Raw genomic sequence first — 25,594 nt, 5'->3', positions numbered from 1 at the left:
CACAATCACACCCACTTTCAATATCTCCACAATCAACTTAAAATTGTGATCGATACCCCCACATATATCATTAATAACTTTCTATCAATGTCTATCTCTAATAGACACTGATAGAAAGATATCAATGTCTATCACGATACATAGTTGTAGTACTTTATTCATGTTATACCTAATAAAACTTCATTTGTCATATCTTAAATTTCATTCATAAAAAAGTTTAGGTTTAATAAGTATGAACAAACTAGATCTTATTCATAGACTAAATGGTGATAGGTTTAATGAAAGAAGAGGATTAGTGATAATCTTAAAGAGTTGATATGTCACTAATAGATTATAATCCTTTGTTGATAGTAGTCGGAAAGAAAAAATAAGAATCTAAAATGAAATTATATGCAAAGAAGAAGAAGATTTGAAGAAGAAAAGAGGTTAAGGAAGATATGTTGGTGAAGTTGAACCGAGTGATGTTGAAGAAGATACGTTGGCGAAGTTAAATCAGGCACAGGTTGAAGAACGAAATTGGGTATTGGACCGAAATAATCGTTGATTAACAGGTTGATTCTTCAACATGGCTTTGAGCCTTCTTCAACGTTGGGTTGATTCTTCAACATGAGTTTGAGTCTTCTTCAACGTGAATATTGTAGACATTTCAACAATAATATATTTGAACCATAAAGAAGGTTGAAAATTTTGCTATTCGTGTAAATAGTCATAGCCAACTTTCTATTTTTGAAAATCCCCACTAAGTAAACTTAACAAAAGACTTTTTTTTCGGATAAATAAACTTAACAAAATTTCATAAATGCTAAACTATACATGTGGGGTAAGGCTTAAGAGAATTGGCTTGCCCTACCAACCAACCACATAAATCGAATTTTATAATATACCAATGCGCCAAATAAGAGTCCACAAGTCTTTGAAGCTATTTCAAAAGAGAGAAAAATATCTTTCAAATCATTTTTATTTAAACTCTTTAATATACATTAAAGTGTGTGGAATGCATTTTTTAAAGGTTAATTTAACAAATAAGTCATTTTAAAAAATAGTTTTTACACATTTTTTAAAGGTTAATTTAACAAATAAATCATTTTAAAAAATAATTTTTTAAGATCCTAAATCAATGTTTGTAAATTACAACACAATCCACTGCAAATATAATTGCAAATTCTCAATAAACTCGGGCTCACAAAACATGAACTAAAACCCCTTCTGAATTAAACTGAATGCATAGCCATCTATTTTCTCCCTCTACATATATTGTTTTTTGTGTATTAGCTGTGTCCTATTTGTCTCCCTACTTGAAGTATGGAATTATTGAAGATATTTTTCTATGCAAATTGATATATAAACACTTAATTTGGTATGTTCGCATGAAAATCTTATAATGACTTTCTAAGTTGAGGACACTTTTTCTTCGCATGAAAATGTTTTTAAAAAGTCAAAAACCCAAAAAACAACCCTATAGACTTATAAATCAACTCCACAACCTATCACAATCAAGCACTGTGATAGTCCAAATGGTCGGACGATTCTCGATATTAAAGATTGAAGATTCTATTGAAGTATCAGAGATACAAAGCTAACCAACCACAAATCCCTCAAAAACATGCATGGGGAAATTATTGATGAACTTTATATGGGAGAAAATGATCTACTCTAATAAAAACAGTAAAGCCGGTTGCTCGTAAGCAGCATCATCAGTTACAATTGGGTTGGGAAAAGCAAAAATGGATCGAGTTTTATGGTAATGCGGGCAGCAGCGATACCTGTCCCGACTGTAAATAATACAAACATCTTCTAATTTGCGTTTGCGAACTGGATTCCCTTCTCAATAGAAGCTTTGAGCTCGGGCTTGAGCTTTTCCAAACCTTCTTTCTCGAAGTCAGAGAGAGGACCCAAATCCAAAACAGACTCTACTCCATTCTTTCCAAGCTTCACCTGTTATAAAGGAAAATCAAAGTGAACAACAATTCACGCTGTATGAGAATTTCAACGATAAAGATAAACCAACAGTTCAGCTTCAGATGTTTCAAGTTTCTACTCAAACAATGCAGTAGAAAGAAAAGGTGGTCCAAAGAGAACACAACCGTTACCTTTGAAGCAAAGAATGGAAGTTCAGTAATAGTTGATTGCACAAACGAACATTCCACAACATCTGGAACCCCATTCAGTCCCTTAAGACAGGCATCGGCGAAAAGGGCTCCAGCATAGCTGCCAGAAACAGTAAAACGTTAAAATTATACTCACATGGCAAGGAAAATAAGACCAGAGAATGATGAAAGATAAACTGATCAACTTCCACACCCAAATGCAAAAGATCAAAGGAGGTTTGAGAAACAAAAAATAACATGTAATCGCAGAGAATTATGGAGAAGCAAAGAATTGAGTTCCTAATGCAAGTGAATAGAACTCAAAGAACAGCATTTTTCACCGAGTATTACTCATGTCATGCCTGATGATAACAACACAGCTCAAAAGCCTCCGCTATAGAAGTTGAGGAATTAAACATTTGATAAATAATCCAGCAACAAGAGAGAAAAAATGTCTTACGCCATCGATAATGTAGCAGAGCCCTTTCCTGCCTTTGCTTCCACAACTTCTGTTCCTCCGTCTTGTGTTCGCTTAGTTAGAGCCACAATAGTTTCATCTGACAAATTAGCTTTGGGGGTAGCCTGTGCCAATCAGATACACCTTACAAAATCAACAACACCTCTAATTCAAAGTATCCGATGCACTCACTATATGTCTAGTAAAATTGTAGAACAGAGCCGAATTAGAACAAAAGAAAGTACCTGAGAAAATAGTGGAAGAATGGTAATGCCAGCATGGCCACCAATAACAGGCACATTAACCTCTGTAACAGTATTACAATGGTCAGGCAATGAAGTTTGACATTTCTCCAACGTGCACAAAAGTAATTAGCGAGCTTCTTTTCATCACTGTAAATAGAAAATTACAGAGAAATTTCAAGAACGAAATTTTCGTATGGAATCATACCAGCTACTGGAGCATTTGCTTTCCCAGCGTAGAAGGTCTTAGCTCTGACAACATCGAGTGTAGTAACCCCAAACAACTTCTTCTCATCATAGGTACCAGCTTTCTTGAAAACCTCAGCAGCAATTGGGACAGTTGAGTTGACGGGGTTACTGATCATGTTAACAAGTGCCTGCAAAACCGTATTTTGATTACAAAATCAACCCAGATAACAATTTTATTTTATTTTATTTAAAAAAATGCATCTCAGTACGAGAGAGGTGGGTACAGACATTGGGGCAGTACTTAGCAATGGCGGTGCAAAGTGATTTAACAATGCCAGCATTAATGTTGAAGAGATCATCACGGGTCATGCCCGGCTTTCTTGGAACACCAGCAGGAATGATGACAACATCAGATCCCTCCAAAGCTTTGCCGAGTTGCTCCTCACCCGCGTACCCAGCAACCTACAAGTCACAAAAAAATAAGAATAAGCATGCAATGAACCCTAATCTAACAAAATTACAGAGAATGCAACAAACAAAAAAAAACCATGAAATGATTAAATTAGCCCAAATCGATGAACACGACGTAGCTCCAAAAACATGTAGACACGCGAGTTTCACGAATCACTAGACAATTTGACTTAAATTTTGGAGCAGAAAACAAGACATACACATCCGAAGACAAAATAGCACACAAATTGGAATCAACCGAACGAAAACCAGATCGATTGCATTTCTAACAGTGGCACCCACAAATCAGAAGAAAATTGCCCATAACCGTGTAAGAAAAAATGTGAAAAAATGACGATATTTACCTCGGATCTAGTGTTAACATGGCCGACATCGGCAGCAACACCAGGGGTACCGGCAATATCGTAGAGGGCGAGCTTAGAGACAAGTGGGTTAAGCTTCATGAGAAGCGCCAATGGTTGTCCAATCCCACCGGCGGCACCGAGGACGGCAACTTTCCTTTCCGGCACCGATTCGGTGGCAAAGCTACGGCTCAAGAGATGGTTCGACGACGATGATCTTGAAACGGCGGAACGAACAGATCTGAGAATTGAGGCCTTCATTGTTCCACGAAGAAGAAGAGCGACGTAGCCGAGAAACCAAGAGAGAGAAGAATAAGAAGAAAGGGTTTTGCGGAAATGAAGGGTTCTTCTTCAGATCGTAGCTATGTGGCCTTGTTTTATTCTCAACCCGGAGGGGTTCGATGGTAATTTTCTTTTTTTTTCATTTTTCATTTTGATCTATTTTCGGATCTTGAATCTTTTTTGTTTGGTGATCTAAAATTTAAAAATGGATATTTTTTTTTTTTTTTAAAGCTGTGCAACATGGAAAAAATCTAGGAGGGACCAAAATGGAACTAAATCCAAATTTAAGTGTCTCTTTTTAAAAAAATGCAAATCTAAGGGTAAAATTAAAAATTATTGAGATTGTAATTTTTCTTAAAAATAATTAAGAATGAAAGAAAAAATAAGTAACACTGTCGTGTTTAAAAACAATACACTAAACACCATACAATTAATATATAATGAATAATGAATATGACTTAAGATAATTAACATGTATTTTATTATTTTATGTTAGAGATTCAAATCATTTTAAATGTACTTATTTTATTGAAGAAAATAAAATTATCGTTTCAAATTTTGAAAGAGTATTAAAAGAAAGTAAGATGTGAAAGGGTATGAAAAGAAAATATCGATATTGTTTTTTTTTTATTTTCTAAATCCATTTTTCTTCATAATCGTTATTTATCCTGAACTTTTGATATCAAATGGAATCCTGACAATAAAATTAAGATATTCTCAAATTTAAATATACAATTTGTTCAAAGTCAATAAATAAGTAAGAAAAAATATCATTTTTAAATATAGAAAAATAAACCAAATATATTTATTACTAATAACAAGACTATGATATTTTAGTTGTAAATATTTTTAGCAGTTTTATTATTTAAAATAATTTTTCAAAAAAATAAAATCAAAGAAAAGAAGATCTAGTATTAAAGCACTCATATATATGCAACGGTGGATTTAGATTTAGTAATAAGGTCCTTTTTTTAATTGTATTATGCAACCTTGGTTTCGAATATTACAATTGGAATCAATAATTTTAGTTTTTAGATTGTTGACAAATCTTCGAAAGTTGGTAGGTTTTTTAGTTTAAAATATCATTTTTAATCTCTATACTATAAAATTTATTCAATTTCAGTCTATTTTCAAATGTTCAATTTTAGTTTTGTACCTTCGATAAATTTTAAATTGAGTCTTTATACTTTTTTATTGTAGATTTTTTCAAAAACTATTTGTTATATATTATATTTTCACCCTAAATTTTGAAAACATATTCACATATCATATTTTTCTTGTATTAAATTTGTATTATTGTTTAGCCAAATTCGATAAAAAAAAAAAATTAACTTTAATCGACTAAACTTAAGATTTATTTAAAATTAATGACTAAAATTGAATATTTGAAAGTATATTGATGAAAATTGAACAAATCTCGAAATATAAGAACCTAAAATAGTATTTTAACTTCCTTTTCACTAAAAGATGAGGGCTTATTAGAGTGCAAACTGCAAAGTATAGGGTGAGGAGTAGAGATACTCATTTTTCCATGAGGATTCCCTTCTCTGTGAGCTAAACGGGAACGAGAATACATTTTCCATTTCTGGTTTCGTCTTCCTCCATTATCTTTTTTTTAAAAAAAAATACACTAATTATTGTAATATTATTATTATTATTTAAATTTAAATTTCAGATTTTATTGTTTAATGACCAAATTAATGAATATATTTGAATTTAATATTTAAATTTGGATTATATGTAAATAATTTGATATGTCTTCTACGGTTAAATTTGAGTAATTTTTGTTTAACTTCAAATTATTTTATGGGCAATTAATCATATAAAAAAATAGTCAAAATTTTAACTATTTAATTAAAACTTTTCTAAGTCATTATCGGCTAGCGATGTTCAAATAATTTAAATAATCCGGACTATCCAACCCAAAATGTAAGGGTTGAGTTTGGTTAAATTTTTTCTATTTTTGTTGGATTGGGTTGGGTCATGGATGGGCTAAAAAAGTTAGTTGACCCAACCCAACTCGAATTTTATATATATTAATAATACATACATACGTACATACTTACATACATACATATATTTCTCTTTATTTACTTTCTATTGATTAATTTGTGAATTTTTAAAATTGTTATGATATTTGTTTTTGTTTGAAATTTGCAATAAATATCATAGATATTTGGTGTTTAATATTTGAATTTTATGAGATTTTAGTTATTGGGTTTGAAACTTTATTTGGGTCATTTAAATTGTCTAATCCTTTAAATTGTCAACCTAACCAACCCAATAAAAACACCCTCAACTCCATGTACACCTCTATCGGCTCACCCTAACCGTCACTTATATTTCCACAGTGGAGAGAGTGCAAACCTCATACGAGAGGGAGCTAGGGACACTCTATCACTATGATAAGACTATTAGAGTGCTCTACCACTATGACAAGACTGTTAGAGTATTAAATATTGATGTAGTTACATTTTGTATTATGTTGATTAGTGTCCATCTATTTCCTTATATAAAAGTCCTCTGGGTCTAAGCTTAGTATTTAAGATCATTTTTAATTCCTTTATGATTGTGATTGTAACCCTAATATATCCGCTTCCATTTATCTCTCTAGAATTTTCTCTTTACCTTAGCTGAATCAAATATGGGTATAAAAGCAACTAAGCACAACATCAAAATGTTCGAAACCCAACTAAAAAAACATCCAATACATTGAAATTGCAGAAAGTTTTTTTTTTTTGAAAAACAAAAACAAACCCCCTTTTAAGAAAATAAAAAATTGAAACGAAAATTTTAATTACCTAAAAGAAAAGAGTGCAAGTCCGGCTGCCTATCTATTTCATCCAACCAAAGATTCGAGCCATTGGAAGTATCATCATAAAATAATAATAAATAATAATAAACAAAAAAAAACAAAACAAAAAAAAAACAAAACATAAAAGAACGCCTTTGCGTTATTTATTCTACCAAACTTTATAGGGTGAATTTTTCAAACTTGAGGGATTAAAGTCCGATAATTATTTTATTTTTTGTTTTTGTTTTTTAAAATTAAACCTATATTATTCACATTTATTCATATTTTAGTCAAATACAATAGTTAAATTCTTACCCAAATTCCTAAAATCAAAATAATTTTTTGAAAACTATTTTTTTAATTCTTAAATTTTGACTTGTTTTTTAAACTATTGGTGAAAGGTAGATAACAAATAAAGAAATTTGGAGGTGAAAGTTGTATCCATAGGTTTAATTTTCATTAAAAAAATAATAATAATAAAAATTACCATATGGGTCTAAATATTCAAACTTTGTGATTTCTTCATTAATTTGAGAAATGACGAGATAATTTGTGGTTAGGCCAAGTGTGTTTTTATTTTTTGTTTTTTCTCTGTGACAAAATATTTATATAAACTTTCAAGGTTATTAAGTTTCCATTTTCACCTCGAGTCGCTCAATTTTGCCCTTAAGCTTGTCAACTTGTATAAATTTAGATTTTAAACTTTCAATATCATCAAATTGATCCCTAACTTAAACAAATGTAGCAATTTTTACACTCGATTCAATTTGTGCTAATTTTCCTACTACTTTTTAACAGAAATAATTGGTTCCAAGAAAATAAAGTTGGGTACAAAAATAAATTTGATAAACACACCTATTAAATTAATGACTAAATAACTTTGCAAAAATTCATACATTTGAATTGAAAGCAAGCTCTAATACCATTTTTTCTGTATACACATTTTATAATTCACTAAACATATAAGAGAAGTTTTTTTTTCTTTTTTTTTAAAAAAAAAACTATATTTGGAGTAACAATTTATTAAATGGTTAAAATTGCGACACTTTTTAAAGTTTAGGGTTGAGATTGCAACACTTACCAATTTGAAGTGTCATTTAATGAAATTAAAAATTTAGAGTTAAAATTGACTTTTTTTTCCAAACACTTATTATTAATATTCAGTACTTTAAACATAGATCAAAATATCATTTTAGTATAAGTATTACTAAATGAACAGTTAGTCAGTGAATGGGTTCATAGATGATAAAAATATTTCGAAAAGATAATCAACAATAAATAAAAGTAGGAATTAAATTCAAAACCTATTGAACATACATAAACTAAAATCGAATATCAACTCAATTTTATTTTGTAATAATTTGATATTTGTACTTTTAATTTTGTAAGAATTTACACCACAAATTTCTTGATTATATGACAATTTAGTACATCTGATCCTTTTCAACTAAGATTTGAAATTTCTTATAAGTAGATTAATAGATTTTTATTAGAGATTAGATGTAACTGTAGATTACAAAGTTGTTACATAATAATTTTTTTAAAAAAGGCAATTTTAATAAATTTTCTATGATATAGTTAAAATTGTTACAAGTTTTAAAGTGCATAACTTAATTGTTATATGTTAAAATTCAAGAACTAAATTGTTATAAACTTATGCAAGATTAAATTATTATAACTAAAGTTCAACAATAATTCAAGGACTTAAATGCATTTTAACAAAAAAAAAAAACTCTAACAATCTTTTATTTATTTATTAATTTGAATTAACAATCAATCAGGAATGATAGAACTTTCAGAGTAAAAAGTCAACCCAAGCACATGAAAATGCAAAATAAATTTATAGTCATGGTAGGCAAAATAAAATTATTGATGAAAAATATTTTGGACCATTTTTTTTTTCTTGCTCTTTATCAGCATGGAAAGATGCCCTTTGGCCGTGGTATACCTTTCCATGAGGCCAACTTGTCATCTTTTTATAGGAATGTGTGCAACTTTAATCTGCTAGATTACCTTAGCACTTTATACAATATTCCTATTTATTCATAGGCAGTCTCAATCAACATCTAACCCCAAAAATTAAATAATAATAATAATAGATAGATAGATTGTTTCATAGGTTCAAATTACAAAAACTATGTCCTTTCACAACAAAGTCATTGACTCGTCGGATCGCATCTTCATGAAATTCACAATCTACGTTCTTTTTTCTCTTAAGATATATATCTCAATTGAAACGCATTTATCTCTTCAGTTTAGTATTTTTGATGTATTAGGTCTTATGATATATTACTGTGAGATCTTTATATTTTGATTAAAAATATCGTTAGAGATTTAGGATTTGAGGATGACACTAAGATTGTGTCAACCTAGTTAAGATGATCTTATGCATCTTTTGTTATGTTTTGTAAGATCGTGTTGATCTCTTTGATCTCTATGTATGTCTTTTTATACATTGAGCATTAGTCTCTTTTTGTTATATTATATCAATGAAAAATATGTTTCCATTTTATTTTATTTTTTAAAAAAAAAAAAAGAAAAAAAAAAAACTACGTCATTTGTAAACGGAATGAAATTAACAGCACCAATGAATCTACACTAAAACAATATATAAATACCTGAAAATAAATTAGACCAACTCCAAAAATAAGGCAGACCGACCACTTTTAAAAATTGATTGGTCATTTTATGAACTCAGCTTTCCAGAGTTCTGTAACTGCAAGTGCTAAACTATTGCACAAGCAGTATCATCAAATTTCTGGCATTTGGAAGTATAATAGCCTTCATTTTATGCTAAACTAATGCACAACTCTCATAGCTTTTAACCCAAACAAGCTGAAGAATGATATGATATATATTCTAAAGGAATAAAGTGAATGACCTACAAAGGATTTTTGGAAAGTATGATGATTCCCACACAAAATAAAAAGGGGGTCGATATGGAACTCACTCAAGCTATGGGGAAATCTTGGTAAACCCTTTGAGTTCTCCCTATCCAATCCAAAACATCAAAACAATCTTCACGTCTAACAAAATACCTGTGAATTGGGGTTTGGGGTTGGTGAGTGTTGAAGAAGCTATTATTAGCTCATTTCATGATTTGATAGTAATGATCAAAATAATTTACTGTAAGTAGTACCTATTTTTTGTTCGATAAGCCTTCAGCTCAGATACTTCTCGATGACTGGAAAGATCTTTCTTCATTCCAAGTGAATCTGGAACAGAGATATTTTCACTTTCACTGTGGTAAGCGTCGTAAAGAAAGTTGAGTGCATTTTCCTGCACATATTTTTGTCACACATTGATCAACACAAGTTGACAATATCATTATACATAGTAATTATAAACATGTAAGTATAGTAATTTAAACACCAATATGAGCACAACTCAACTGACATAAAATGTGCACCCTCGACCAAAAGGTCCATGTTCGTAACTTAAACCACTCTTGATGCATTGTTATAATGGACTGTCCTTACAATTCAATCATTAACATGATTACAATGGATTATCCATGTAAGATTCATTCTCCTTTGCTCATTTGCAAAGCGAGTCACCGAACTATTAATGCTTTGCTTACATATGCATATTCTCTTCAAATAAGGCATCAATGGTTCGGTAATGGGTTGAATGCATGCTGACTATTGGATGATACGACTCAAAGTCTCCAACGATATGTTGAAAAAGATTCATACAAGAAGAAAGCGGCATGTCACTAATTTTAAAGTAAATCAGTGAAACTGAAATTAACATAAACGGATTGTTAAAAAAAAACAACCATGCTGAAGGGAAAATTTTTCAACAAAAGCTATGATTATAAATACTAATTCTCTTTCTTTTTATAAGATACTTCTCAACAACTTCAAAGTTCTCATGTGTTCATAGACGAACTAGAGAAATTTAGAGGTATAAAATTCCTGAGATAAATAGAACATAGTAAAGATAGGTAACACGTACTAGTATTACTAGTACATAGAAATTTACAATTATTAGTATCAGATACGGAGTGCATTTTACAAGTCAATTATTTAACCAGGACGAAGAAACTAAAATCAAGTCCCTTCCACTAGAGAATTAGTTTGAAATGATTACTGAATTCAATCAAGTGAATAACAAGAACATCAACAATCAACTTTTAGATTAGATAATTGGCAATGAGAGGAGTAACCCATCTATCTTATAAAAAGTGCGAGTCTCCTTGGTTTTTCCAATGTGGGATTCTTAAAACACAACATATGTGGAGAATAAAATTGGCAGCGCTACTTTTCATAGTGGGAAAGTTACGTAGTTTGAACAGGGAAAGAATATATACAACAAACACTCAAAATGTCATACCAGGGGTTTGGATGCATCAAGCCAGTGATATATACGCTCATTCCGGAACCAAGTCAATTGCCTTTTTGCAAAATTTCTGCACAGTGATTTTTCAGTTTCTGATTTGAAATCCAACAAAACGCAAAAGCATAAGGAGTATTTAGCACCATAAACATGGTTTTCCACTCAAAGTATTTCCCCCACAAGGAATCAACAAGAACCTTTGGGCAAGGCCATAAAATATAAAGCTAATGCTAGTACTACATTCTTAGATCAACCACTTATAACTGCATTTAAAATTCTCAACAGAAATCATATATCCAGGAGTAATCTGGTTAAAAAAGGATTCCGGAAGTATTTTCTGGCTGTTGGTCTCAACCTCTGTTCTACCGTTTATGTCCTTCCATTCAATCAAATTTACCTTTTAGTGTAAACACCCAGAGATGTATTTAGTAGGCAGGAGCTTATTGTTGGAAGGTCTAACACCTCGGAGATACAATGTAGGCAAAAAATCCAAATGTATCCCCTGATCGGTGTTGTATTTGCATTAAAAAGGAGGTTGTTTATCCCAACTCCCATGTGTTCTGAAAACAAAAAGAGCGTCCTAATCCACCTCGTTATATGGCATCTTAATTTGAAAATAATCATGCAATTCTTTTTTTTTTTTTTCCTGAGACAAATCATACAATTTACTGGGAACACAATTTGAAACTTCTATTGAGCCAGTTGATTAATTGTCCACTGCACAATATCCTCAAAATCTAGCACGAATTAGACACATAGCTTTGCCTGCACACGCAGTGGAAATTACCTAGATGCTTTCTGAAATTCAGAGAGGAAGGCATAGAACTCTCCGGGAGAACTCCTTCCACCTTGCTGCCTACACCTTAATAGATACTCCATAGCCTGAAGTTCATGATTCACAATAGGTTAGTGACTGCATGATGTAGTAGGATTATGGTAAATTAGGTTATTACGGTCAAATTCTTAATTGATTAGGATTGAAATTAATATTGAAAGAAAGAAGAAGAAAACTCGAGATTTGCATGGAAAACCCTCGAACAAGGAGAAAAAACCACCGTAGAAGAGCTCTTTTTTATTATAATTCAACATACAACATAAAAGACAGAACCATGATATAAATAGGCTATAGAAAATCCTAATACAAAAAAGGAGGGAAAATGGAAAAGTAAAAAGACTAAAAAACCCTTAGGACTAATACATAACAGCCCCTCTATTTTCAACATATCCCCTCAAGTTGGGGTGTAGATGTCAATTAGACCCAACTTGCTAACACAAGTATCAAAACTTTGCCTGAGTAATCCTTTAGTGAGAATGTCAGCAACTTGTTGACCAGAAGGGATGTACGAAATACAAATACTGCCACTGTCCAGTTTTTCTTTGATGAAGTGTCTATCGATCTCCACATGTTTTGTTCTATCATGTTGCACAAGATTGTTGGCTATACTTATAGCTGCCTTGTTATCACAATAGAGCTTCGTAGGAGTATCACTGTCTTGATGAAGATCAAACTTCAACATATCTCTTCACATATTCTCAAACTCATAGTTCTGTATTCAGCTTAAGCACTACTTCTAGCAACCACACCTTGCTTCTTACTTCTCCAAGTAACAAGATTACCCCACTCAAAGATACAGTACTCTGAAGTCGATTTTCTATCTGTAACAGAACCTGCCCAATAGGAGTCTGTGTAAGTCTCAATGCATTTCCTATCAGTTTTCCTAAACATCAGGCCTTTACCTGGAGTAGTTTTCAAATATCTCAGAATCCGATTTACAGCCTCCATATGTTTCTCGTAAGGTGCCTGCATTAACTGACTAACTACACTGACAACATAGAATATATTCGGTCTAGTATGAGATAAGTAAATCAATTTTCCCACTAGACGTTGGTATCTCTCTTTATTAACAAGAACTCCGTCAGCAAAATCGCCCAACTTAGCATTAAATTCAACAAGAGTATCAACAGGTTTACATCCAGTCATTCCTGTCTCCTTCAACAAATCGAGTGTGTATTTTCGTTGAGAAACAAAAATCCCTTCCCTTGATCTTGCTACCTCCATTTCAAGGAAATACCTTAAACTTCCAAAATCCTTAATCTCAAATTCATCAGCCATTTTCTTTTTCAGCCTCGTAATCTCAGCAGCATCATCTCCTGACAAAACAATATCATCTACGTACACACTTAGAACAACTATTTTCCCCAATACTGATCTCTTTGTGAACAAGGTGCGATCAGAGTGCCCCTGAGTAAAACCTTGGGACTTAACAAAAGTGGTGAACCTGTCAAACCAAGCTCTTGGAGACTGTTTCAAACCATACAAGGACTTCCTGAGTATACAAACCTGATAGTCAAATTGAGCTTCAAAACCAGGGGGTGGACTCATATAAACCTCTTCCTCTAATTCACCATTCAGAAACGCATTTTTCACATCAAGTTGGTGGAAAGGCTAGTCTTTGTTAACTACTGCTAAGAGAAGGACTCGAACTAAGTAGTCTATTCCATAAGTTTGAGTACACCCTTTAGCAACCAATCTGGCCTTGTACCTATCAAAAGTTCCATCAGACTTATACTTTACAATGAACACCCATTTGCACTCAATTATTTTATGCCCTTTAGGGGAGCTACACAATGCCACGTATTATTCTTTTCAAAAGCTCTCATCTCTTCCATAACGCAACCTTCCATTCAGGAACTTCCATGGCCATATATATATTGTTTGGTATTGTTACTTAGTCCAGGTTGGTAGTGAACGACCTGAACTCAGAAGACAAATTACTGTAAGATAGAAAGATATGCATGGAATACTTAGTACATGATCTAGTCTCCTTTCTCAAAGCAATGGGTATATCAAGATAGGCATCATAACCCCCTATTTTGCCTTACCCCTCATCGGTAAGAGGACATTGGTCACCCTCAGTTACCTGGGGCAAACATTCATCCTCCTGTGTTTCCCCTGATGACTCATCACTACCTGCAACTTTATCATTTTCTAGAGTTATCACATCAATTTTGTCACTCTCAACCACATCACACACTTCACCCTTAACACACACACATCAATATTATCAGAAACAGGAGTACCTTGAGCTTGAGCTGGTGTCGGTTCCGATTCATGGACCGTAGTCGGTGGAGCAACAGAAGGCACTATTCCTTTTTAAGATTCTTCTTGTAGTATGTTACTTATGGCACTTGTTTAGTAGGAAGTACATTGTCATTTGTACCCAAGATAGGTTCGGGGAGAAAGTCCGTAGGAACCGAATATGTGGACCAATTAGTCTCTTCACTAGTATTTTCCCCCTGAAAAGGACTAACAGAAAAGAAAGGTTTATCCTCAAGGAACGTTACATCCATAGAGACAAAGTATTTCGTGAAGATGGATGGAAACACTTTAACCTCGTTGGTGGAGAGGATACTCGATAAAGACACATTTCTGAGCACGGGGGCAAATTTAGTGCAGTGAGGACCATGACTATGGACAAAGGCAGTGCATCCAAACACTCGAAGAGGAACATCGGGAATAAGACGCGTGGTTAGATAAGACTCTTTGAAACATTGAAGAGGTGTTTGAAATTTGAGAACCCGGGAAGGCATTCGATTTGACTACAGTTAGAACGACATCTCCCCATAAATAAGAAGGAAGAGAAGCAAAAAGCATGAAGGACCGCCGCGCAACCTCAATGAGGTAACGATTTTTCCGTTCAGCTACCCCATTTTATTGAGGAGTATGAGCACACAAACTTTGGTGGACAATGCCTTCAGATGCCAAGAAATCATGAAGAGTGTTATTAAAGAACTCATGGCCATTGTCACTACAAAGAATGACAATCTTGGTGTTAAACTGTGTCTCTACTGTAGTATAAAATTGTTGGAAAACAAATGTTACCTCTAATTTATCAGTGAGAAGGAACACCCATGTAAGACAAGTGTGATCATCAATAAATGTTACAAACCAACGTTTCTCGGACGAAGTAGTGATGTTTGAGGGACCCCAAACATCACTATGGACAAGACGGAATGGCTGGGAAGGTTTGTAAGGTAGGGATGGAAAGGTAATCCGATGATGTTTTGCACGAATACACACATCACAAGACAAGGAAGAAACATCAACATTATAAAATAAATGGGGAATTAAATACTTCATATATTGAAAATTTGGATGACCAAGACAAAAATGTCATAACATATAATCTTTTTCGGAAGTTGAAAAACAAGAAGACAACAAACTAGTCCTAAAGAAACTCCTAGAGGAAGCATCACCAGAAAGGAAATAGGACTCCCTATCGTGTTGGGCAGTGTCAATCGTCGTCCCGAGTTCAAGTCCTGAAATAAAACAGTATTAGGTGAGAAAATAACTCGACAGTCCAGATCTCTAGTTATCTTACTAATAGATAATAAATTGTAAGATATTTCCGGGACATGCAACACATTCTATAAAGTCAACCCCTTAAATGGGGAGAGATGACCCTTTCCCGCAACAGAAGCAAAGGATCCATCTGCAATTCGAATTTTCTCATTACCAGCAATCGGAAAATATGAGAGATACTTATCAGACGAGCCAGTTAAATGATCTGTAGCTCCTGAATCTAATATCCATGGTGTCTTACCCTCAATACTAAGAAGACTAAAGGATTGAGAAGTACCTAATTAGACAATCGCACAGACCCCAACATTAACAGGATCATTCTGGTTATTCACCTAAGATTGAGACTGTGAAACACCATTTGTAGAATCACTCATAAGTGCCCAACCAGGATTTGACTTATCATTCGGAGGGCGACGTCTGCCATTCGGAGGTCGACCATGTAACTTCCAGTACTAATCCTTAGTGTGACGATTTCTTGCAATGTTCACATACTGAAGAAGGTTTACCATTCCACTTGTCACTATCAGACCCATATGATTTTGCACCAACCGCAGCAAAGTCAATGGTATTGACAACAGGATTGTTCATAGCACTCAATCTTCCTCTAAACAAACCTCAGAATAAACTTCCATGAGAGAAGATACCAGTCTCTATCCCAGTATTCGACTACGAACTGTATCAAATTTGGAGTTCAGACCAGCAAGAAAGTCGTGAACACGATCAACTTCCTCAATTTTTGAATACTGGACTCCACCACAGGGACAATCCTAGACAATTTCCCGACAAAGATACATCTCTTGCCAGATTAAAGACAGATTGTTGAAATAACACGTAACAGTAGTAGGAACTTCTATTTAGGAACTTTTAGTGCTCTCCTATTCCGACTTCCCCAGAGCCTCCGGTATAAATTTGAATGATTAACAATACTGTCTACTGTACTGTTCCTTGTTTGCGCTCATGAACCTGTTTATGCAAGGTATACAACCGTGACGCGTTCTGCCTCTTAGAATACAATTTTTGTACTGCATCCCAAATATCCCGAGCAGTTGCAGATACAGTAAGGGTTTCCCTATCTGTGGTTCCATGTTGTTAACTAACAAAGAGCGAAGCAAGGAGTCTTCTCCCTTCCAAATGCACTCTTGAGGATCTCCAGGTTGAGGTTTCGATATCTCACCAATTATATACCTAAACTTGTGACATCCTTCAAGGGCCATCTTAATGGACTGGGACCAAGAGAAATAATTTTGGTCATTCAGATTCTCCCCTGTGATAAACCCTGTAGAATTTCCCATGGATCCAGATAAAAAATTTGTTGTAGGCAAATTAGGGAAAACAGTTACTGGATTCTCCAAATACATTGGTAGACCATAAGATAGATCTGAGTTAACGGGGTTCAACTGAGGGTTTATGGTAGTTCCAAAGGCAGGAATCTGTTGTTGAAGGCTAATTAATTGTTGTTGAACCACCATTGGAGACAGACCTATCGATCCTGAAGCACCATGGTTGGCCGGTGCATGTTGAGGAAGTGGGTTGGCTGCTGTCCACCAGGGAAAAACAAGGATTCACCCATTTCAAACTGAATTTTCGACTGTCAACGCTTGCGTCGCTTGGGTGACCGATGCTAGGGAGATCGATGATGGAGTACCGCGCACCAGACGACACCGGAAGGGGAATCGAGTTTGCCTCTGTCAGTCGCTGAATTTGGTTCGACAGCTGGAGCTGGTTCGACGACGTCAAGCACGGCTCGGGTGGGTTCGTCTGCGTCAGCCGCTGCTCGGACGGAATCTCTGTGTCAAGCGCCGCTTGGATGCCCTGGCCATCGTGCAATGGCAGCTTCTGCATCAGGCTGAGATGGAGCGACTGGAGGTACCTGTGGACAGCAGCTTGAACGGCGGCAGAAGAGATGGCGGTGGCGACGTCAACTGTTTCGACAATGTTTTTGTCAACGACGGCTAGGGTTTCGTCACTCATCTCTGATAGCATATTGAAAGAAAGAAGAAGAAAACTCGAGATTTACATGAAAAACCCTCGAACAGGGAGAAAAAACCACGGTAGAAGAGCTCTTTTTTTATTATAATTCAACATACATCATACAAGACAGAACCACGATATAAATAGGCTATAGAAAACCCTACTACAAAAAAGGGAAAAAAATGGCAAAGTAAAAAGACTAAAAAGCCCTTAGGGCTAATACATAACAACCCCTCTATTTTCAACCGTTTTCATGATTGATTAGAATTAGGATTAGTTTCTTTGGTTTATTAGGATTAGGATTATTTTCTTGATTAATTAGGATTAGGATTAATTTTCTTTCCAATTCTTTATAAATAGAGAGTTGTCTACTTGTATGGACAATTTTTTATTCATAATAAAGACTTCGATTTTCTTATCGGAGATTTCTCTATAAGAGATTCTTCTCTTAGCTACATCACTGCGTATCTGGCCTATATTGAAGAGTGAAACTTAAAATTTTAAAAATTTGAGGAAAATAAAAAAGAAAAGGAAAAGAAATCAAGGGTAAAATAAACAGTAACAGTTGCACAATGTAATTCAGCATTGTAATTTATCAAGTACTTGTAGGATATAAAAAATTAAACAATAAATAAGTTCTAAAGATCATTGAAGAAATTATGACAGACTTTCAATGGCTTCTGTAAATCTCCATGCAGCCAAGTCTTTCTGCCATACTAGCTGTAACTTTGTGTCTAGGAAAGTTAATTTTTCTTGGAAACCATCAAAGCCATTCAACAAGGAGAGATGAATTAATATTATCTATGTTTAAACCGAGATAAGCTATGGGGAACTACTTCCTGACTAACTGCTTCGTGGCTGTGACATAGCTAAGAAGCCTCCTCAGAAGAAATTCCGGTCAAATTTTGTTGATTTTCCCTTCTTTTTTTTTTTTTTCCCTTTCTCTTTTGGATTTTCACAGCCACAGGATTAGAAAGTGCTAAAGATTAGGGGATGAATTAGCTGCAGACAACCACAGCCCTTTCATGAGGCTTGTACTTGGTCATTCCTGAACTTTTTATGGGAAGCAAAAGAATATTGGAAAGTGCTCGAGTTAGATTTCATGCTTTTCCTAGACTTTCTTTAGATATTTACTAGTTTCTCCCTTTGTAATTATTTCATATTGACAAGGATTTTGCAAGAACTACCAAGGAGAGCATACCTTTGTTTGTAATACTTGTCATCTGGACATTATTATTTTTTTTTTAATGGAATCAACAATTTTCATTGAGAAAAAAACAAGCCCACAAAAAAGTGACCTCCCTCTACAAAAAGGGACTCCAATGTAAAATAGGGCTTATAGAATAGTTACAAAAGGTCTTTGAAATTGAAACCCACAAAAATATATGAAGGTGAACGAAGGATCAAACCTCACTAGGGTACCTTTCTGTTACTATCGTGTGATTGGCTGATATTATCACAAGACTGCAGTATGGTTGGCTGATTTTATTACAGGCAAAACTCGAGCAACATGTCAAAGATATTGTCATAAACATTGTTACATATCTGACAACAAATTCTACAAAATATCTTGTTCATATCTGTCTGCGAGATTTGCAAATTTCCATATATGCCTTTTTTATTTTCCTACAGAGAATATTTATTCACTCCTAAAATATATTCCCAAAACTAGCCGTATTTATATTGTACTCTTATTCAATTTTAGGGTTAGCCGCCTCATTAGAAAAGTCTGTATGGATAGTTTTGAACTTAAGGTTTGTCTAAGCCTTAACTTCCATGTATTGTTATTGAAAATCTTTTTATTTGTCATTGCGAATTTTGGTTCGGCAACTATTGTAGAACTCGAGAGGAGTTTGATTTGATATAATATTTAAGAGAAGCCTAAGCACGTTGAAGATTATGAAAACTCATATTTAGGGGCAGCCTAAATATGGTGAATAGGGAGCCTAAATATGGTGAATGTGAGGGGATCTTACTCTTAGAGAGCATGTTGTATGGAGGGGGTCTCATGCAGAGCTTGAAGAAGCAGTATTGTGGAAGTGAGGGGAGCTCAAACTTAGTAGGAGCCTAAGTTGAAACTGAAGAAGAAGCTATACGTGAGTCACTGAAGAAGTCTATTAGATAAGTATTTTCACTGTAATTGCTAACTCTTTATATAGTGAAGTTTCGTTTCACCAGGCACACAGCCCTACGGACATAGGTGATTTTGCACCGAACTAGGTTACCAATCTCTGTGTCGTTATTTTTCTGTTTGCTTTCGTGTTGCCCACTTGTCATACATATTGTTTATGACATCATGCTTGACATTGTATTCTGTGTTAGATCCATCCTCTATTTTTCACTTTCCATTCCTCTAAAAAGCCTACTATTCCGCTTATGCCACGAAACCCCTAAGATCGCACACCCCAACAAGCCATTAAAAGCGACCCTTCTCCCACGAGGCATATTGAGGAGGAACTCCTCGATCAAAACACTAGTCTCCCTTTGACGACCATACAAGATACCAAATGTTTGGAAGTACAAGTCCCAAATAAAACTCACAACGCCAGAGAATATGGTCCAAATCTTCTTTTGTCTTCCAACAAAGAGTACAATAGAAAGGACCAACAAACAACGACAACTCCCTCACAAGTTGATCCATCGTGTTAGCACGGCCATGTAAAATTTGCCAAATAAATAACCTCACTTTTCTAGGGATCTTAATCCTCCAAAGAACTAAAAAGATCAACATACCTAAAAGGAAAGAACTAAAACCCTCCAATGGACTGGGGCTCCAAACCCTCAAATCCCTTCTTCCATGCCTAAAGGAGTGACCCTTGAACAAAGAAAGAAGAGAAGCCACATTCGTCACTTTCCTATTGGAAAGAAAGCGGCGGAACCCAAAAGAAAGGCCAAAGTAAGCAGCTGATATTGAAAGCCTCAACCCACAGTATTCAAATATAAAGAATGAAATAATATGAAGATGTCCAGGATGTACTTGTCTATAACCAATAGCTCGAGTGGCAGAATTTGAATTTGGAAGAAGGCCGCTATTAAGAAGCCATGATGCCTCAGATAAAATCCCATCACTTCCTGCAGAAGATGAAAAGTAACCACGTTTAGTAACATAATCTGACCAAATTTACTGATGAGTAAACCTTGAAAGATTGTGTCACCCAGCAGACAAGTAGAATGTCATGCACAATATTACAAGCCTCCAATTGAAATAACTACTAGCAACAACTTAACAGAAGGCATTCTGTTATATTTATTTACTTTAACTTCAATAGTACACCCACCTGAAATCATATCTTCACAGCGGAAGTCAATTGACCTATACAAATTGAGCCTTGGACTAGAGAGGAAGAAACAAATGAAGTCATAATCCAACTCTTTCGACCTAATTTCCTCGCTAGACTCGACATGAGGGTCAACTGAATTGTCAGCATCCTGAAAGCTGCTTGCTGCACCAGAGCCACATTCTTGTCTGAAAGTGTCATATGGAACTTGAAATGCAGATGGAGGTGAACCACTTGCCTGCAAAGGAATGATATACAGTTATACCATATTTATATATCATTATCTTCTAATTGGAAAAACATAAAAAATAAAATCTAACCATTGATAGGTCATAGATAGAATGGGACAAACAGTTCCCAGAAATCAGAGAGTAAAAGTGTAGTGAAACAGTACACATTACAGTTCAGAACCATTTAATTTCATCTAGGGACTTTTGTCAGAGATCTTTATCTGCACTGGTTTATTTGATGTACTTGTAAGTAGACATTCACAGAAGTGAATCATGAATAATTGGAAGATTTACAACACAGACTTTCCACAAGCAAATAAATTAACTATCCATCATATATTATATTTGTATTCTTCCGTTACTTCTTTCCTCCTTTCTTTCTAATTTTATTAATAAACGGTAACCCAAATTTCCATATAGATTGAGATAGTAAGTCCTTGAAGCAACATTGATTCACCCACATTTTGTAAACATCAGAAGTTCAAATCCTCAGCTGATTCATTGCTATATCATTCGACAAATCCGTATTCCTTGGAGGATATTTGTGTTCATGCTTTGGTCCCTCAAAGTAAAAGTCCCCCAAGGAAAAGACATTCTACAACTGTAATTGTTCGCCCCAAGTTCAACATCCCAGGTTCAAAAGTTTCTTTTGTCCAAGGAACCTTCTCCCAAGACTACAATAAGCAAACAACCCACGATTCAGAGGATGAGTCAATTGATGAGACAAATGTCAGCGTAAGTAGTAAAGATCTTGATCAAGATTCTCCAGAAGCCACAATCGAGGAAGAAGTCTCTCTCGATCATTTGGGGGGTGCATATAGAACTCTCTTCTTTCAACAGCAACATTACCCTATAAGAGCTAGTCAACAGCAATGTCTGTTTTGTATGAAGGAGACTGGTCAAACATTCTGTGCACAAGAAAGGAAGTAGAGCAGCATGTGGATCTCGCAATAATCTTTGTTGGTTCAGAGGATCTCCTTGGAAGCATTTGGTAAATCAGGAGGTATCCTCACATTTGTTGGGTGATATTCGTTTATGAGGTTACTGTTCACAGAGAAAACGTTTCTCTTGGCCGGAAAATCACATCTTTTTCTTCCTTGATGCTTGGAACCATGGTGCATTGGGGGAGACTACATCATTACCAGATAATAGGTTGAAAGTTGTGGGATTAGCAACAAAAGAATAGAACTTAACACCACTGTTCAATTGGTTTGGAAGAAGAGTATTCAGCACTCTCTCTCAAGACAGGACACTCCCTTATTCATATCGCCTAGGACTGCTCAAGTCAAAGTCTTATCAAGTGATTCTATAGCAAAGCATGTTGATGATTATTCACCTTGAGATTTCTGTTCAACTAAATTGTTTTTACTTCTTCAGAGCTTTAGTCTATATTTTGTATTATGATTCTTGCATTGTATTGGCAAGTTAGAAGATTTTATTTATTGTTTCCTCTTATGTACTTTGAGTATTAGACTCATTCATTATTTCAATGAAAAGTCTTGTTTCTGTTTTTTAAAAAAAAAAAATAGACAAAAAGGTCAAAGACCTCATTAACATGAAATTGATAGAATAAATGGACCTTTATGGTTCATAACAAAACCAAGATAAAAATGAACATGCTAGCGCAATTCATGCAAATAGAAGAATAAGCAAGTAGAGAGAAAGAGAGAGAGTATCAAATAAACAAGCAAGAATGAGAAATTACCTTGATAATCTCATAGCTACGCCGCAATCGGTACCAATCATTAGTAGCTAAATGCTGCGCTCTAGGATCACCAGCTTTAACAACCAACTGCACAGCTGCATCCCAGTCTTCATTTCTCTGCAATTCTGCTAACTCAAAACATACTTCGGCAGCAATGTCTGGAGAGGCCTTTGGAACATTGGGTTTGCCATACATGAACCTTCATTTGATCCCACAACCATAAATCATAATAAAAGATAATTTATAAAATGTCTTCCTATATGATATATTCTATCGCAAAAAAGTTGAGCAACCTCTTCTGCTAAATAATTCAACCATCATTAAGCTCATATGACATCTGCGAGGAGATATTCGTATACTCTCTCAACATTGTCAAGAATACATTATTTTGTTCATCTAGTCAGATATTCTCAACATATGCCCTATCGTTCTTTCACAGATGGGGGACCTATCTTTTAATGGCATTAAGTCAGCACTACAGGCAAGAAAATGACACAAGCACCACTAACATTGACAGTCATACTTCCATTCATTAATTAAGGATGTGAAATTTTGTGCTAATCCAATTTAAAATAAGAATTACCAACAGGAAGAAAAAAAAGAAAAAAAGAACTTCAAATAATTTTCCAAAGGAAGTCCATTATGGTACACACCATCTTAAATACAATCCTGTCCCACCAGAAACTATTGGAACACGGCCATTATCAAGGATATATCTTGTCGCTTGCCTTGCATCCTCAAAAAACCGACCAACAGAATATTCTGGACAATTTTAACAATAAGTTCAAACATTCTTGCACACAAGAAATATATACGATTGCATTCAATGTCTAAATTAGATATCATTACAAAGCGAATATGGAAAATCAGTTGGAGTTAAATTCACAGATGAAAGATCCAGTGAAAAGCATACCTTCAGATGGGCGTAGAATGTCAAGCAGATGATGAGAAACCTCCTAAAATAAAGAAAGAATTATTGATCAAATGAAGTATGAACAGTGGATTCAATCAACTTGACTGCGGAATTTAAAGAATATATCTACCAGTTAAAACAGTCACTTAACAATATTAATTGTTAATATATGCGATCTCACATGGCCATAACAAAAGTAATTTCATCTTAACCTAAAAATGTAAAGCATGCTTCAGAAGACAGATTACATGTGAAGCGAATCAAGATGCACTTAACAATATCAGAAACATGTGGGTAAACGGACATCTGTCTCTATCTGCATGCATGGATGGAACAAATCAATTCCTTTAAAAGGACTCCAGCATCAAAACTGTACGGTTAATTTTTATACTTGGCATTTGAGACTATGAAATCACTTGTTCTCAATATTCTTATGCCGACCAATTACTTTGAGTAGGAAAGATGTTAAAATGATAAACCAACTTGAAATGAAAACTAGTAAGATCTGTTTCCAATTACAGCTGACTTTCTATTTGATTGTTCATCATTGATTTAATGTAAGTTATACTTTTATGTCACTCGCACACTATCTTCTCCTTTCTCGTCAGATTCTCAATCTAGAATTCTTAAACATCTTTAAAATAGAGCACCAGATGAGGATTCCTCAAGCTTCATTTACTAATTAGTAGCAAACTTTTAGAGCACGCAAGATATAAGACACCTTTCTATCCCTGGCAGAAGGCTTCGCAGATCCAATATCAAGACCCTGGTATACCTGAAATTAGTCAGAATGAATAATATGAGCATTCAAGAAACTGTTCATTACTATTACAAAGAGAAAAACATTCAAACTCCAAGTTAAATAAAAAAAATCATGTTAGCAATGGACCCCTCATCTAGATACACAGTACACAAGCTAAGGAAAAAATGTTTAAAGCCAAAAGAAATGTACATGCTTTCTCAAAGCATTAGAGCTAAGAAGGCATTGGTTACTCTACTTTCCAAAAGCTTCTTAGGACCAAAGTAGTTTCAGGCTTGGATAGATGCTAGAAAGTTTGAAATTCCCATGCATTGATGTTTCGTGCACGTGAAAATGAAAATATTATAATACGTCTGACGGTTTATCATCCTAACATGTGGTTTATCATCCATCCTAACATTTGGTTTACATCCAAATTCCTCATATCCCCTTCACTGTATCAAATCATGTTCCAGCCTTCAATCCCATTAATCTTCTGAAAACAAAAGCTTTATTTGATTAAATTTGTTTAAGCCAAAGATATTAACTTCACTGCACGACTAGAAGAACCCAAATATTAGATAATCATCCATCTCAAAACCTATAGGCAACAAAGGAGTAATCTGTGTATCTTATAAAGATTGTGAGTTATCTCCAATTTCTCAACGGGGTATTCTCAACACCAAACAACTATTAAAAAAAAACAACAACTGCAGATAACTGAAATTAAAGTAGAGTTTCAGTTTCGTTTTCATTATCCTCCCATTTTCTCAGCGGCATACAAAGACAGACATTGTCAATTGACCTGCACAGAGTCGGCGCTGATAATTTCACCATTGAGACGCTTAGCAAGCTCCATAGCAAGCCTGCTCTTCCCAGCACCAGTCGGACCAGATATAACAATCACCTTCGGCTTCCTTTCCTTATTGGCAGTAGCTACAGCAGAGCAGAAGGTCGCAAAAAGAAGCCGGCGGCGAATTCTCCGATACGAAATTGATCGGAGAAGAGGTCCCTCCGCCGCGTACGGAAAGCGCAAACAACAAGTATGAAGGCTGCGGACTCCATTGTTCAACATTCTCCAACTCGAAGAACAGTTTCCAGAGTGGCTCTCCTGCGGCCAAGATATCTTAATATGTTTTTTTTGTTCATCATCCAAAAATGCCTTTTTCATACAAATTCTTTTATTTCATTTTC

At 34.6% G+C, this 25,594-nt stretch overlaps 2 protein-coding genes across 7 annotated transcripts; both read right to left on the bottom strand.

Annotated features, from left to right (window-relative positions):
• Window positions 1-1,506: 1,506 nt before the first annotated feature.
• MMDH1 (Lactate/malate dehydrogenase family protein) lies at window positions 1,507-4,222 on the bottom strand. Its single transcript, XM_039022079.2, has 7 exons — window positions 3,791-4,222; window positions 3,264-3,437; window positions 2,995-3,163; window positions 2,790-2,851; window positions 2,548-2,669; window positions 2,091-2,208; window positions 1,507-1,935 (listed from the first exon to the last, which is right to left on the bottom strand). The coding sequence occupies exons 1-7, from the start codon at window positions 4,046-4,048 to the stop codon at window positions 1,795-1,797; spliced, it is 1,044 nt and encodes a 347-aa protein (XP_038878007.1). The 5' UTR covers window positions 4,049-4,222; the 3' UTR covers window positions 1,507-1,794.
• Window positions 4,223-9,527: 5,305 nt separating this feature from the next.
• On the bottom strand, window positions 9,528-25,594 carry IPT9 (isopentenyltransferase 9). Of its 6 annotated transcripts, none has more exons than XR_005483947.2 (12): window positions 25,206-25,594; window positions 24,383-24,436; window positions 23,662-23,704; window positions 23,402-23,510; window positions 22,749-22,947; window positions 20,814-21,051; window positions 20,513-20,607; window positions 15,459-15,521; window positions 11,989-12,083; window positions 11,199-11,761; window positions 10,003-10,142; window positions 9,528-9,901 (listed from the first exon to the last, which is right to left on the bottom strand). XR_005483947.2 is itself a non-coding variant. In XM_039041421.2 (12 exons), the coding sequence occupies exons 1-12, from the start codon at window positions 25,569-25,571 to the stop codon at window positions 9,814-9,816; spliced, it is 1,566 nt and encodes a 521-aa protein (XP_038897349.2). In that variant the 5' UTR covers window positions 25,572-25,594; the 3' UTR covers window positions 9,528-9,813. The 6 variants fall into 6 exon arrangements, 2 of the variants coding, with proteins under 2 accessions (XP_038897349.2, XP_038897358.2); XM_039041421.2 differs by having other exon boundaries at window positions 11,199-11,274; XR_005483950.2 differs by lacking the exon at window positions 15,459-15,521.

This window comes from Benincasa hispida, chromosome 1 (assembly GCF_027475165.1).
Source record: "Benincasa hispida cultivar pf3 chromosome 1, pf3_genome.v1.1, whole genome shotgun sequence".
NCBI lineage: Eukaryota > Viridiplantae > Streptophyta > Magnoliopsida > Cucurbitales > Cucurbitaceae > Benincasa > Benincasa hispida.
The sequence above is the reverse complement of the archived record's forward strand: the minus strand, read 5'-3'. Positions and strand labels throughout refer to the sequence as shown.